General features: G+C 47.0%; 1 protein-coding gene across 1 annotated transcript in view; it reads right to left on the bottom strand.

Moving 5' to 3' along the window:
- Nucleotides 1–14670, bottom strand: part of NCAPD3 (non-SMC condensin II complex subunit D3) — a 675764-nt gene that overhangs the window by 330276 nt on the left and 330818 nt on the right. The window contains exon 17 of the mRNA XM_069224452.1: nt 923–1114. Coding sequence (XP_069080553.1) covers nt 923–1114 — 192 coding nt within the window. The remainder of the gene's footprint in view (nt 1–922; nt 1115–14670) is intronic.

Here is a 14670-nt window from a genome sequence, read left to right as displayed (position 1 = left end):
AGGAAAACACTAAAAGAGAGATTACAAGTCAGCTCTTTTTGAAAGGAGAGAACTTGCTGAAAGAGCTCGTCAGTGTGCCAACTAAAACTGAAAGTACACTAGTGAATGATCATCTCCACAAGCAAAAAAGGCACAGCATGTAGCTTTATTTTTTATCTGATGCTCAAGTATTACTTAGTAAAGCAAGATGTTCTCAATCCGAAAAAGCACAAATGAGGTCAATCAATTTGAGAGGAATCCAGATCGGACGATCGTCATGAAAGTTCATGCCATGGTGTTGCAATTTGAGTCTCTCACTTATAAACCTGAATGAGAATAAATGAAGGATGACTGAAGTTCTGCTCCCAAGAAGGTTTCTGCTCTCCTCCACTATCTCCACTCAAAGTTATTGTTACGCCCCGGGTAAAACTATAACACAATAAAAATATCTAACACATGCATCTACGGTGATTTCAATACTTCTGAGGCAAGAAAATAAAAAAATGTAACCCAAACTTTCATACTCATGTTGTCATGCTAGAAATCGGTTAGTACACTATTTCTATGCTCCCCCCTAAAAAACATCGGCTAGACACAAAGCTCTTTGGGGGGGGGGGGGGGGGGTTCAAATAAAATCATCAAGGATAGTGAAAAAGTGAGTATAGTCTGAATTCACTTTTAATTAGTCCTTACCAGACATCAACATGTCAGTGTACAAAAGGGTGGGGTGTGGCGGGACAGGGGGGGGATAGAGACAAATTGAGGAGTCGGCCTACAAAAAAACTGCTTAACAGCCAGTCTTGTCCCAAGCTATAATATTAAAATTTAACATTTGATTAGTGGCTTATACACATCTATCAGGCAGTCATAATAATATAATTAAATCAGTAAAGTGAAACAAACACAAGTAAAAAAAAACATAAAGCCTTCATGAGGTTCATACCTGCGAGTCTGGTCCCAAGCATCAATGATTTTGGTGTAGTCTAGTTTAGGACAGGATCCAGCAACCTTCGAAAGTAGCATCCAAGCAGCGGCAGAGTGATCGGTCTCAGTATGTGAGATCAAATTGTTGATGAAAGTGGATGAAAATTTGTCTTTAGTTGACCACATGTAAAAAGCCTTGGATACATAGCGGCTGTAAAGAAAAACAAAAGGTTGCGAGAAAGAAAAAAATAACTAAAATATGGGTAGCAGACATTTTCCAAAACAGTGGAGGCGACATGTTTCTTTGGCTAAATCTGTGTTGTCCAATATTGGTCCCTCAGTCAGAAACAACAGAATACCATGTCAATCACTAAATGAATTTCATTAAAGGATGCAGAATAGGAGTAATTTACAAGATCTTTCATTCAAAAAATCTGGCATGGGCCTGCCTGTTGTGGACAAGCCTCAGACAGCACTAGAATAACTTAAACTAGCTCAATGTTATGGGGGTCGTGGCTTGGCTTGTCAACATGGTGGTTGTTCACTCCTAAAGTTCCACGCTATCGGCCACCTTAATCCTGTATAATTCTCCTTCGGGCCCGCCATCGGTCCTCACCTGACTGTTCGAGCACGGGGGAGGACCGGGAGAACATCTGCAGACCACGGAGGGCCGACCCCACGACCTGAGAGGTGCTGACCTCAGTGGGAGATCAGTGCCAGCCTCCCACACATCAGGGCCCAGCGCTCACTCTGCTCCCCGTTGGCCCTGAGATCACAAGGCCCTAGGAGGCACAGTGCAAATTCACCTTTGGTGCACAAGGACCAGTGGGCAGCGGCGCGGCTCAGTGGCGACCAAGGGTGAGGAGGCCAAGTTCTTCACTCTCCAGGGAACACCACTAGACAGCCCTAGCTCAGCAGTGCTTCCTGGCAGAGAGAGGCCTGAATGGCCCCGCTCAGCCTGGAAGGCAGCATCTGAGGAGTGCACTACGAAGGCAAGCCAACGTCTTTCGGGCTGGGGCAAAGGCCCCCCACTACACCCGCTGCGATCTGGTGGGGTAGCACAACGTGTAGCCTGTGGAAATCAGAGTGCCCAGAAAGGCTGCAGCACAGTCTCACACAGCTCTCAAGGCAGGCTAGGATCGCACAAGAACTGAGAAATAAGGGGAGGGGGCCCCAATAAAGTGACTCAGGAGGTCCACCAGTGGTGCATCTCCCGTCTTTCCATGAAGTCGAAGGTGGGGTTCCCTGGTGGCCGAAATCTCATTCATCAGAGATGACCTCTGAAAACAATCATGCCGAGTGGTGGAGGTCGAAGAGAAACTCTCAGCGCTGCAGCCTCAGATTTCGGAAGCCCAACAGTCACTAGAAGACCTCCAGGACTGAGTGAGGACCCTGGAGTAGCAAGTGGAGGACGCAGAGGACTGCTCCCTTCAAAGCAATGTTTGTGTCATAGGACCCCCGAAGGGACTAGAATGCTGTGTTCGGCTGACTTTCGTGGACAAGTGGTTCTGCTCCTTTGCCCCCGCCTCAGATCTCAATCAGTTTTTCTCCACAGAAAGCGTGCACAGGATCCCAGGCATGGCCGGCAATCCCAGGAGCGCCTCATGTTAGCCAAACTGCTCCACTACAGGGACTGGGACGCCATTCTCCGGGATGCGATATCTGCAAGCCCCCTCAAACTAGACAATCAAACATTAATGCTAAAAACCAGTTGTGCAACACCAAAGGACTTTGTGTCTGAGCGCAAAATGCAATATTCCTTAGGGTTTCCAACCCAACTACAATAACTGTCAAGAGGCAAGCCTCTTCTTCGCGGACCCTAATGATGTCTGGGACTGGCTAGATCAATATTATGCCCTGGTCCATTTTGACCCAAGGGGGAGGGAGCCCCCCTCAATCACCAGGAATGGGACAGGAGCAGTGGGGTAACTCCTTGCCCCCAAAGCTGCAAAGCCCCCCTCCTCCACTGAAAAACTCATTGCAGACAGACAGTGGCATCTCCTGCGGACAGCGCTGGCTCTTTGGAGGAGGACCGGGCCCCTACATCTTCATGACAGATGAGGAATCAGCCGCAACGGATGGTCTGTGCCTCAGCTCCTAGACCCCTGCGCTGCCCATTCTGCAAACAGGAGACTCCAGTTTCACTTGGTTTACTCATCCTTAACTACTATAACCCCATCCTCAACCTCCACCTCCCTCCTCCACCCTCCCATCCGACGCCTGGAGCCCCCGACCATTTTCTCCTCACAACTGTTGTAATGTTGTATTTTCCCCCTTTCCTTACCCCTCCGCAGTGAGGCCTGTCCAGGGCCACACTGAAAACACCTTCCACAACCAGGTAAGCACAATATTGACTCACTCACACCCTAGCTGCTCCGGGAGGGGGGGGTCTTAACTCACCTATAGTATGGCCTGTAGTATGGCCCCATAAGCAGAAACACGACTCCTAACTCTAAATGTTAGACGGATGCACAAAACGAGGAAACTCTATGGCATTTACTCCTACGTGAAACAGCCCAAATTATTTTTCTCCAAGAAACACACTTCACACTTGCAGAACTGCAGCGCTTGCACAAACGCTGGAGAGGACACATCATAGCTACCACCTACTCAGCTTATGCGCAAATTGCCCTACTCTGGATTGTACCCGGAGTCCCCTTCCATGCCTTGGACACCATAGTACACAGAGAAGGACACTTTGCTATAGTAGAGGACTGCCTTGACAGCTCAAAGGTCCTTCTGAGCCTCATCTATGCCCCCAATACAGAGCAAGAGGCCTTCTGGGAGACGCTGTCACAGATACTCACACACAAAACAGGGAATCCACGTATCCTGGTCAGCGACTACAATTCCCCGCTTGACATATCCTTAGATCCTCCCACCCACAGCTCCCCTATGCACAGCCCCACACACTGGCAGCACGCATTCAAAAATGGGTCCATCAGTGGAAGTTAGCGGATGTGTAGAGGTTCATCCACCCTCATAGATGATTCTACTCCTACTACTCAGCAGTGCACGACCTGTATGTGCATCTTGATCACGTTCCAGTGTTGACTACCCTTTGACATTATACGCAAAGCAGGCTACCTTGGCTGCCTCCTCTCCCATCACGATGCACATTCAAATTAACATGTCGCGAAACGCTCCTCCGGTACCCATGTTGCAACTGCCTATGGAAACACTGGAGCACCCTTCCTTTCATGAGTCTCATAGCCAGCACCTCACTCAATACTTCTCCAACAACCGTGGAACAGCGTCCTCAAGAGCGGCTGAGAGGGATGCCTTCAAGGTGGTCACACTATATGCAGGAAATATCAGGTGTCCATAAGACGCTTGACCTCAGTCCGAATGCTGTATTGCTGACCTGCGCCAAGCAGCGCTCCTAGAAGCCTTCGGAGGAGTGGAGTCTGCGGAGGCCAAAACCCAGTACATAGCCCTCCTGGAACAATTATGCTGCTTCAATTTTAAAGCCTATGATGCCAAAGTGCACCGGAAGGGAGATAAATCGGTCAGCCTCCTTGCATGGCTGGTCAACTAGGAGTCCCACTGTGTCAATAATTGAGATTTCCTCACCCGCTGGTACCAACCTCCACAGTTAATGTGCCATCCTTAGTGTTTTTATTGCCTACTACTCCTCGGTTTACGCTGTGGCCCCGTCCACGGAAAAAGTCAGGTCATTCCTTTTGGGGTGCCTCCTCCAGCACATCACACCTGTCAGCAGGGAAGAACTAGATGAAGCCCTGACTGTTTGTGAATTCAAAGAGGCCATCCGTACCCTTGCCAGGAATAAAACACGTGGCCTGGATGGTCTTTGAATTGAGTAATATAGTACCTTCCGTTCCCTCCATCTCCCCACCTAGCCGAGCTGTATGAAGAAGCTCTGCCTGCAAAGAGGCTGCCACTATCCATAAGTGAGTCAATACTAATCTTGTAGGAAGCTGACTTTTTATGTAGCCAATGTACGGGTGCATCATGCAAAAAGTCCAGACGACCTTTATCAGTTTAAAGAGGCTTATTTTAATATTCCCAAATGCCCTATTTGTGGTAGTGTATCCGAGCAGCTTAGGCTTATTGGGAGAGTGTTGAACATTTGTTTTACACGGTCAATAAATGAGACACACTAATAAAGAAATTCGAGGCCAACTTAACACAGATTTTTATATGTATGTAGACACCAAGATCATTGATACTGGATAAGTACTTTATGTAGGAAGCTGGCCTGGTGTGTGGTAAGCACCTATGGTCGTAATACCTTATGCCAGGTCCAGGTATCCCCTATTAGTGGAGTGTAGCAGTATTTAGAAGAGGAGGCAGCCCCCACAGGCGACCTACGGGAAGCCAAAACAAGAGTCGCACAGTGAGGCCCACTCAGCACACCTGAAGAAGTGTCCCATGTCGCTGGTGCAGCAGGCAGGAGACTGGGCGTTGAAGGAAGAAGTGCTGGGGTCCGGTGCTGCACAGACCCTGAAGATCCCTTGGAGGAGGAACAAGCAAACCTCAGTAGCTGCAAGAGTCACAGTGCACAGGGGCACTGTTCTGCAAGGAAAGGCAAGGGCTTACTGTCTCCCAAGTTGGACAGGTGGCAGAGAGGACCAAGGGGACCACTCCAGACCACCATCTGTGATGCAGGATACACGCAGTTCCGAAGGAGAGAAGATCCACACAGCCAGTAGTCGTCGGAGTTGGTGCCTGCGGATGTAGAGGAGTGACTCCTTCACTCCAAGGGAGATTCCTTTTTACTTCTTGAGCCGGCTGAAGACTCATCGTCCTCAGAGGATGCACAGCCAGGGAAATGTTGCAGTTGCTGAAGGAGCCGGAGAAACAATGTTGCAGAATGGAGTCGTCGCTGAAGTTGCAGAAGGTCCAGTTGCAGTCCCAGTGGCCAGAAGATGAAGTAAATGATGCCGAGGAGTCCTGCTGGAATTTTGCATATCGAATCTAAGGAGCCACCCAAGACAAAGACCATAAGTAGCCCAGGAAGGGGGTTTGGTCACCTAGCAGGGTGACCACCTATCAGGAGGGGGCTGTGACGTCACCTAACTGACCTGGTTACTCAGATGCTCCCAGAGGCCTCTGCCCACCTTGAATTCAAGATGGCAGAATCAAGTGGCCACCTGGAGGAGCACCCCTGGGGGTGGTGATGGACAGGGGTGAGGTTACTCCCCTTTCCTTTGTCCAGTTTGACGCCAGAGCAGGGACCGGTGCAAACCGGTTTATGCAAGGACGGCACCAAATGTGCCCTTCAAAGCATACCGTGGCTTGGGAAAGCTACCCCTCCCAAACCATCTAACAGCTATTTCCAAGGGAGAGGGTGTTACCTCCCTCTCCCAAAGGAAATACTTTGTTCTGCCTTCCTCTGCCTGTGCTGGTCAAGCAGCAGAGCGGAAGGGCAGAAACCTGTCTGATGCGTGGCAGCACCGCAGGCTGCCCGGAAAGTCCCAGAAAGCTAGTGGGAGCAATTCTGTGGGTCCTCCAAGGAGCCCCCAGCGTGCATGGAATCATTATTGGTAACAGTATAGAGGTATGATTCTGACATGTTTGATACCAAACATGCACAAGTTTGGAATTACCATTATGCAGCTGTTTCCAGTACACAGGTAAAATTGCTTCCCTGCACTTACGAAGTCCAGTGTAATGGAGATGGAGCTCGTAGGCGCACCTCTGCTCGTGCCGGGGTGCCCTCACACACAGGTACCTGCACCCTGCCCTTTGGGCTAGGAAGGCCTACCACAGGGGTGACTTACAGTGACCTAGTGCAGTGATGTGTAGTGAAAGGGAGCATGCACCTTTTCACACAGGCTGCAATGTCAGGCCTGCAGACACATTTTGCATGGGCTCCCATGGGTGGCACAATACAAGTTGCAGCCCATGGAGAGCCCCTGGAGCCCAAATGCCCTGGGTACCTAGGTACCATATACTGGGGACTTACATGGGGGCACCAGGATGCCAACTGTGGGATGTATAAAGTACCAAGCAACCAAATTTAGAGGTCGAGAGCACAATCACTGTGGTCCTGGTTAGCAAGATTGCAGTGAAGATAGTCAAAACACACTGACGGCAGGCAACAAGTGGGAGTAAACAGGCCAAAAAAGCATACTTTCCTACACCTTAGACATAGTAGATTTTACAAGAAAACACAATAATGTTATCCTATTGGAGAAACATACACTGCATAAGTATAGTTACAAACGTTTTTTGCAAGGGGAGAGGTTGCCTTCTAGGACTTAAGGTGCTTAAAGGCCATGGTCCAAGAAGTCACCAGGAGTTCAGTTTTACCTGCCCTGGTGTGTCTGGATGCAGAGGTGCGGGTCATGTTGGCAGCCTCAAGTGCTATGCATTAAAAGCTAAGGAAAAAGTACTTGTAAAAGGGAGGCTATAAGTGGGAGCTTAGGGATAAGTCTGGCAGAACCCAAAGGGGGACTCAGCTCTTGAGGGTCCCTGGAGCACAGGGAAAGATAGGTTTACGTGAACCAGGGCTAGGGGGCTCGGAGTACAGGTGATTGGTCCAGCAGGTCGCTGTAGTTAGAGGCTCTAACTTGCTACTGGTGACCAGGAGAGGGTGAGAAAACAAGGCAATAGAGCCACTCTCGACGAAGGCCTTGTGGAACCTAACATCCCTCAATGGCAAGTCAGCGCCAGTGGTGTCCGGATTAGACACGCATCAAGCTTTGATAGATGCAGGGGCTCCAGTACCCGTGGTTTTGGCACTGACCTCCTGGACTCATGACAACCTCTTCCTGGCAAGCTACTCCTTCCATGGACCCGATGGCCAGCAAGACAAAGTACCAAGTTGGTGCTGTGGGTGTCTGCAGATGCAGGGGGATGGCTCCTCTGCCCCAAGGAAGATGATGCTTGGTTTTGAAGGGAGAACAATTCTCTAAGGGTTTGGTGCCAAATGGGCCTTAGGGCACGGGGCAGCATTCTCCAGGTCAGGGAAGAAGCTACGATTGCATATCAAAGGCGGCAGGGGCTTTGAAGCCTCTGACATGCAAACTAGCTACCCATCTTGCTGGAGGAGTTCTGATCACCTTCCTCCAGAGCAAGCTTTGTGTCTGGCCTCTAAGAGTGAGGGTTGCTTTGCAGAGGGATAGGAAACTTGTCTCGGGTGGCAGGTTGGTCGATTTCAGTCAGCCAGCATACTAAGGGACTTGTAGTTTTCAGGGGCCTCCTCTAAGGTTCCCTATTGGCGTATTTCATAATAAATCGGATACTGGCATCAGTATAGATTTATTAAGATGAGGTGTTTGATACCAAACACCAGTATTTTTTAGTGAAGCCATTATGTAGCTGGTTAACTCGTAGTGACCAGTGTCCAGTATATGTTCTCAAAATGACTTTCTGAACATTTGTAATGTTTAGCAATTGAACTAGGCATAACAGGGGTACATCTGGTCATGTAGAGGTGACATCACAAGTAATACAATGCACGCTGTCCCGCAATATATGAAATGCAGGTCGATGCTACATTACATGAAGTGGGTACGGGCATTGGACACAAGGTGTGTGTAATGTTGCATTTTCAAAAAGGGTTGCACCATTTCCTGCATTCTGCAATATCAGTCTGCATGTGTTTGAGTGTATGTCCCTTAGGGTGGCATAATACATACTGAAGAACTTAGACCGTTTTCAGAACTCAGGCCCTGGGTACCAGGGGTACCTTTCACTAGGGACTTATAGGGGTGCTAATGTTCTTGCTAATTGGGTTACAATTGTCATTTGTCTCATTTTTAGGGAAATAGCACTAGCACTCTGGTCTGTTCAGCAGCCTCCAGTGCACTTTCAGAGTCACAAAACAGCTAATGGGGCAAAAAAGGAGGGGCCCTGCAAAAAGCCTGTTCTCCAACAAATCTCACTCTCAAAACCCAACTGAGTCCCGATCCTTCTTGCATACTACCCGGTTGCTATACTGGGCACATACGACAAGATCCTTGGGAAAATCCTGGTTGAGCGCTAAGCTCAGATCCTGCTGACCCTAGTGCACCCTGACCAAAACGGCTTTGACCCTGGGTGTAACACCTCCCATAACATAAGCAGACTTTTCCTTCTGATGGACCGAGCCTCCTCTTGTCGGGTTCCCCATGCGGCCTGCCTCATTCTGGATCTGGAAAAGGCTTTCGATACCCTTGAGTGGGACTACCTCTCAAATGCTTCCGTAGCAATACATAGCTACTTTACGTGACACCCCCCACACCCAAACCCCCCAAATCTACTGTCTTGCTGGGCTGGATAATATCCCCAGCATTCACAGTGTAGAGGGGCACTAGATAGGACTTGCCCCTTCTCCCCTTTATTATTTACTCTTGCGATTGAACCCCTGGCATCTCAACTTTGTTTGGAGGGTGGGGGGCCTGGGGAATACCCATGGACGGCACCACCCACACAGTTTCCCTCTATGAGGATGACCTACTCCTCTACATCCGGGACATCTGCGTATACCTCACTCCTATCTACAATATGCTGCAACCATAGGCACATTTTGGCGGTTTGCATGTTAATTGAGCAAAGTCATGTGCCTTTCCCTTGAGCGGCACCCTGCCCATGATCCAGGTTCGTTTGGGAGGGGCGGATGGTTGCTGAACTGGAGAGGTGACACTGTCCTCTAATCTCAGAAGGGCTTTCGCAGCCCTAAAACCTCAGGTAAAATTTGGTAACTGCTTCCCCATCCATGACCGGAAGATTCGCCATTTCTAAAATGACCATCCTCCTCTAGTACTTCACCAACTTCCCCATCGTTCCCGCATCAGCTTCTTCCATGATTTTCATGTGCTCCTTGGAAATCTTATCTGGGACAATAAATGGCATTGTACTGCTGATCTCAGTGGACAGAGGCAGCTTAGGCGCTCCTTCGTTTGAGGCCTACTACGTGGCAACCCAACTTTAGTGGGTCTCGATGTGGTTGGCACAGTGCAACCTGATCCAGACGTGCGCAGACTTGGGATCCCCTAACTCCCTCGAAGGGTTCAGAGATTCCTATTGCCTAAGACAGCCCCCCTGAGTCTGCAGCCACAACTAGTGAGAATCACTCGCAAATGCATTAGGCAGGTACTTAATCTTACCTGCCATGTCACTCTGTATGTCCCCGCCATTGCCCTCCAGGGCATCCCTTGCACCCCCCAACTTTCACTACTTTGTAGACTTAACCCCCTGGCTCAATTGTTTCCTCACTACCTGACCTATTTACAGAAGGCCAACTCTTCACCCTTGACCAATTGATAGACAACTTACTCTTCCCAGGGGTCAATACTTATCACCATATGCGGTGCACAATCCATGCCCAATCCATACTAGAAGCTGAACTCCCCACCCATTCTGTCATACAGAACCTAATAGGTATGGGAACAGGTCTCTGCTGCACAACATGGCAGTACATGGCATTGAGGGATCATACCGGGACCTCACTGATGTCACTGAGAGGCAAATGGGAAACCGACTTCAGACAGCGCTCCAGGGCAGCGAAAGGGATAAGGCCCTTGAAAACCCACACCAAATTTCCTGCAACACTATGTTTAAAAGTATTCAATTCACCATCCTTCACAGGGCCTTGTCCACCACCACATCAACTTAACTGCTTCTTTCCCACCACGGCTGCCCATGCTGACACGTTATTTCAGCAGACTTACAACATGTGCTGTGTTCTTGCCCTGCTCTCACCACATACTGCAATACAATTCATACCATAATATGCAAGGTGATGAAGCTCCCAGACATCTATACCTGGGAGGCCGGCGCTTTGGGCACTTTTAAGTATGACAAGTGCATATCGGTAAAGACACGTTTAGCTAGTCTTGATTTATTCCTCGCTAAGAGCACCATCACTTAAAACTGGCGCAGTCAGGTCCCTAAACGTGAGACCTGGTATGGTGCAGTACAGATATAGGGGAGGGCTGAGGGTGAGGCCCTGTGCTTTGATGATATCTGGCACAAACACAACTGTCTCATTTTTTCCACATAGGACACCCTTCTTGATCACTTTCTCCAACTCACTCAAAACAATGACCTATCCCTGTGAGCTCTGGGCTGCAGCCCCCATCCACCGGCCCTCCTTTCCCTGACTAATGTCCTCAGCATATCACCGGCCCCCTGGCTGCCCCCACCAACGATGGATTCACCTACCTCCTCGCATTATATTTTTTGGCCCCACTGGAGAGCTCCCTCAGCAGCTATACCAGCCTAGCAACTACAATGCGCATAAAACAGCCACATGTCCAGTAATTGACAGAAAAGCTTTCTAAACAGCACCCTGGTCTGTAACTCTTCCCATATATAACCCAACTCAGCTCTCTCCCTCTCCCAGCACAAGGATTTGCTACATCATTTCTAGTTTAGTCGGACAGTCATACCCATAAGGTATTCTATGAACACAGCCGAACTCACACATTGGATAACTCGCTGCCTTGCCGAACTTGGTGGCCAGGCTGACACCTGATACGAACACAAGTAATCCATGACCTATTTCTGTACCTGCTATTGCTTATTGAAAGCATCAATAAAAACACTTGGTAAAAAGAACTAGCTCAATGATATTACAAGCCATATTCTAAAGAACAAGTAAAGAAGTAATTAGCATGTTGTGGTAGGTCATTTGTAAGGGTTTTGGATGTTCACATTAATTTAGTCAACTTTGCAGAAGTTAAAGCATTACCAAAATTAAACCCACAAAGGATCAATGTGGGGAAAACAACAGTATGGAAATAAACTCATACATACTCTGAAGGCTACAACTTTGGAAACTACACTGCTCTGTTGAGCTCCAGGATGGGCTATCAGTGTTTGTATTTATTATGTTTTGAGAGCAGCACAGGCAGACTTCAACCAAAAGCAGAACATGAAGCGATGAGGACACTACCTGACCAAAGGGAGTTCTACGAAGAATTAAAACAGCCAGAGATTCAAAAAGCCACATAAAAAAAGAAATCAGTGGCTTAGTGACTGAGTTAGCCGTCTCAACAAGGGCAAACAAGTGATGTGGTCAGCAGAACTACAGGCACCCTCAACGTGTGGAGATATTCAGACTACTAATGTAGAAGTTTAAGAAAGAAATGCTGACATTGCAGAAATGTTTCAATAGATTACAAAGAAACTAATCTTTTGCAGAAAGAGGAATCTTTACTAGAACACTAAAACAAGCAGAAAGCAGCACAATTAAATATGCCCATGGACATCGTGAAATATTATAAACAATTTTCGAATAACAGAAAAATGCTGCTTGGGAAAAGACCGTGGGCAAAATCAAAATCGCAGAAACAATGTTTCCATCTGTAGCGAACAGTCAAATCTCAAATGCAGACCTAGTGTTCCATATCCAGCACCCATTGTTCAGTATCTTGCATTTCCCATATGATTTTGAGATAATACTAGATCACATTCAAGAGTATAATCAGCGTTCCAACTCAGGCAAAAATTGGCATCAAACATTTTAAGAATTTATTTTCCAATTAAAAGTGAGAATTCTAGGAATTAATCAGAAGCAAGATAACCTATCTTTACATGTGATACAATGCAACTGTTAAAAGATATATCATCAACTATGCCTCTGAAAAGGAAAAAAAAAAAAACTAAAAAAGAAAAGGACCTTACAAAAAAAAGTTACTTCCCTTCAGTAACATTCTTTGTGGTGGATGCTTAATCTACCTGTAGATTTCTCAGCCTGTAAACCTATCCTGAAGCCACTCTGGCCCATAAACCCTTCTGTAGTACTTCTTCCACATTAGTATAAAGCACAGACTCCATTACAACATCGGTAGTCGAGAACCTGGTGACATCACTGGTGGTATGAGGTGCGCCCCACTGACTTTCCAGCATTAGTTTCCAGTCCATTTTTTCCGCACACACAAGGCAAAGGATAAGAACTTTATAATAAATATGTACAATTGAACATATGCTTAAGAGTACAGAAACAGTAATATCTGGCAAAAGTGTGCAGAGTTACTTATTTCTTCTAATAAAAAACCCTTTGCCAAAGAAGAGGTAGAACATTTTGCTTCTGCAGAATTAGCATGTACGCTCTCAATGGGCTCCTTATTCACTAAAGAATGAGAAAAATGGTAATGCCCAATGTAATACACATCAATCAAGGCCTTTTCCAAAGTGACTTCCCTTTCTGTTCCCTATCTAGCCACAGAAAGCTGGTCGTCACTACAGAAGTTTTTTGCTCTATGTAGAAAGTAACCAAAAGTTTTGATACAGCCTATGGAGCCTCTCTTCCTTCTTAGAAGGATGAGGAGGTGGATATAAAGAGGGAAGGGAAATGGAATGACCTAGGTGAAATGGGGTTACAACTTTAGGCAGAAAGGCAGGTATGGTCCTAAGTACCAACTTTTTATAAACAACAGACAAAGGGTGGATGAGCACTAAGTGCATCCAGTTCACTGGCACGTCACACTGAAGTAACAGCTTTCTAAAGTCAACAACCTTATATGACAACTATGTCAAATTTAAAACGGACAGACTGTCAAAAATCTTAGAAAAAAAAACTGAAGTCCCATGGCAGCCCTATAAAGGAAGTAGGTTGAAACTTACTTGTAAGACCTTATAAGAAACACAAAGCAATAGGTGATTTAAATAAAGATAGTTGGTCCAAAAGCCAGAGGAATGCTGATAAGGTGGCCAAGCAACCTCTGACCAGCTCTACAATACAGCCATATTATGTTGAACAGCAACCACAGAACATGAGCTCTAAAAAAAAATCCACTGTAATCAGAATACAAGTAACTAACTTGTTCCACCTTTTAGACAATATCATTTTGGGAGTCGGTGAGCAAACAGGATAATCAAACACTTCAGATAGAAACTGAAACAAAGCTAAATCTCGCCGCTCAATCTCCAGGAATGGAGGTATAGGCTTTAAAGTTTGGGCTGCAGAACTGGAACAGAAGATCCATCAGGAGATGAAGACAGAGATGTGGACACAGAGAATGGTTCAGGAGGTATACATAGCACACCCTTCTTCAATCTGAGGTCTTGGAGAATTTTCCTCAAAACCTGAGGAATCAAGGATATGGGAAGAAACGCGTAATGAAGTAGAAAGATCTATTCCATGTGGAATTCAACCACCAAGGCTCAATGCAACAGACAGTGAAGAGCACAGAACTTCAAGCAATGCATTTTGTCATGAGCAGCAAGTAAGTCCAACTGGGGGACGTCTCACTGGTTGAAGATGTACTGAATTACCTCCAGATAGAGACGTTTCTTATGGTCAGCACAGCTTAGCCAAATGAGGTTGTCTGTCCTGATATTCTGAAAACCTGCCAAATGGATCATCACTAGCAACATTTCGCCCAGTTGGTCTAGAGACCATAGACCACTAATCTCCAGATCCTTCAGAAGAAACCTTTATTGTGATCACTGTCAGAATATGTAAAGACAATCCCTTAGTTGTGCTGTTTTCCTCTTCCCCGCAAGCCAGGTCTGCTGCAACATCCTGGGAGTGATTCCATGTTGGGAATCACTGCTTGCAGAAGCATCACTGGAGAGACCTTGTGCTAAACTGCACATCTGACCAGTAGTATGCAAGATGGAAGCAGAAATAAATGTAAGAACTTCAGGACTGGAATTTGAGATAAGTCTCACAAGAACAGAATAATGGACTGAATAAGTCAAATCCTCAAGCTGGTGGGCAAGCTCAGAGATGATATCTCCAATACTTCTGTTATGAGTAGGAAATACTAAGTGGGCCTTACTTGAGATTTGGGTCTATTTGTAGAATAGCCCAAGTTGGACAGAAGAGATGTTGTGGTCTGCAAGTGACAAGACACCATCTCTCTGCTG

The sequence above is a fragment of the Pleurodeles waltl genome, chromosome 3_1 (assembly GCF_031143425.1).
Source record: "Pleurodeles waltl isolate 20211129_DDA chromosome 3_1, aPleWal1.hap1.20221129, whole genome shotgun sequence".
Taxonomy (NCBI): Eukaryota; Metazoa; Chordata; class Amphibia; order Caudata; family Salamandridae; genus Pleurodeles; species Pleurodeles waltl.
The sequence above is the reverse complement of the archived record's forward strand: the minus strand, read 5'-3'. Positions and strand labels throughout refer to the sequence as shown.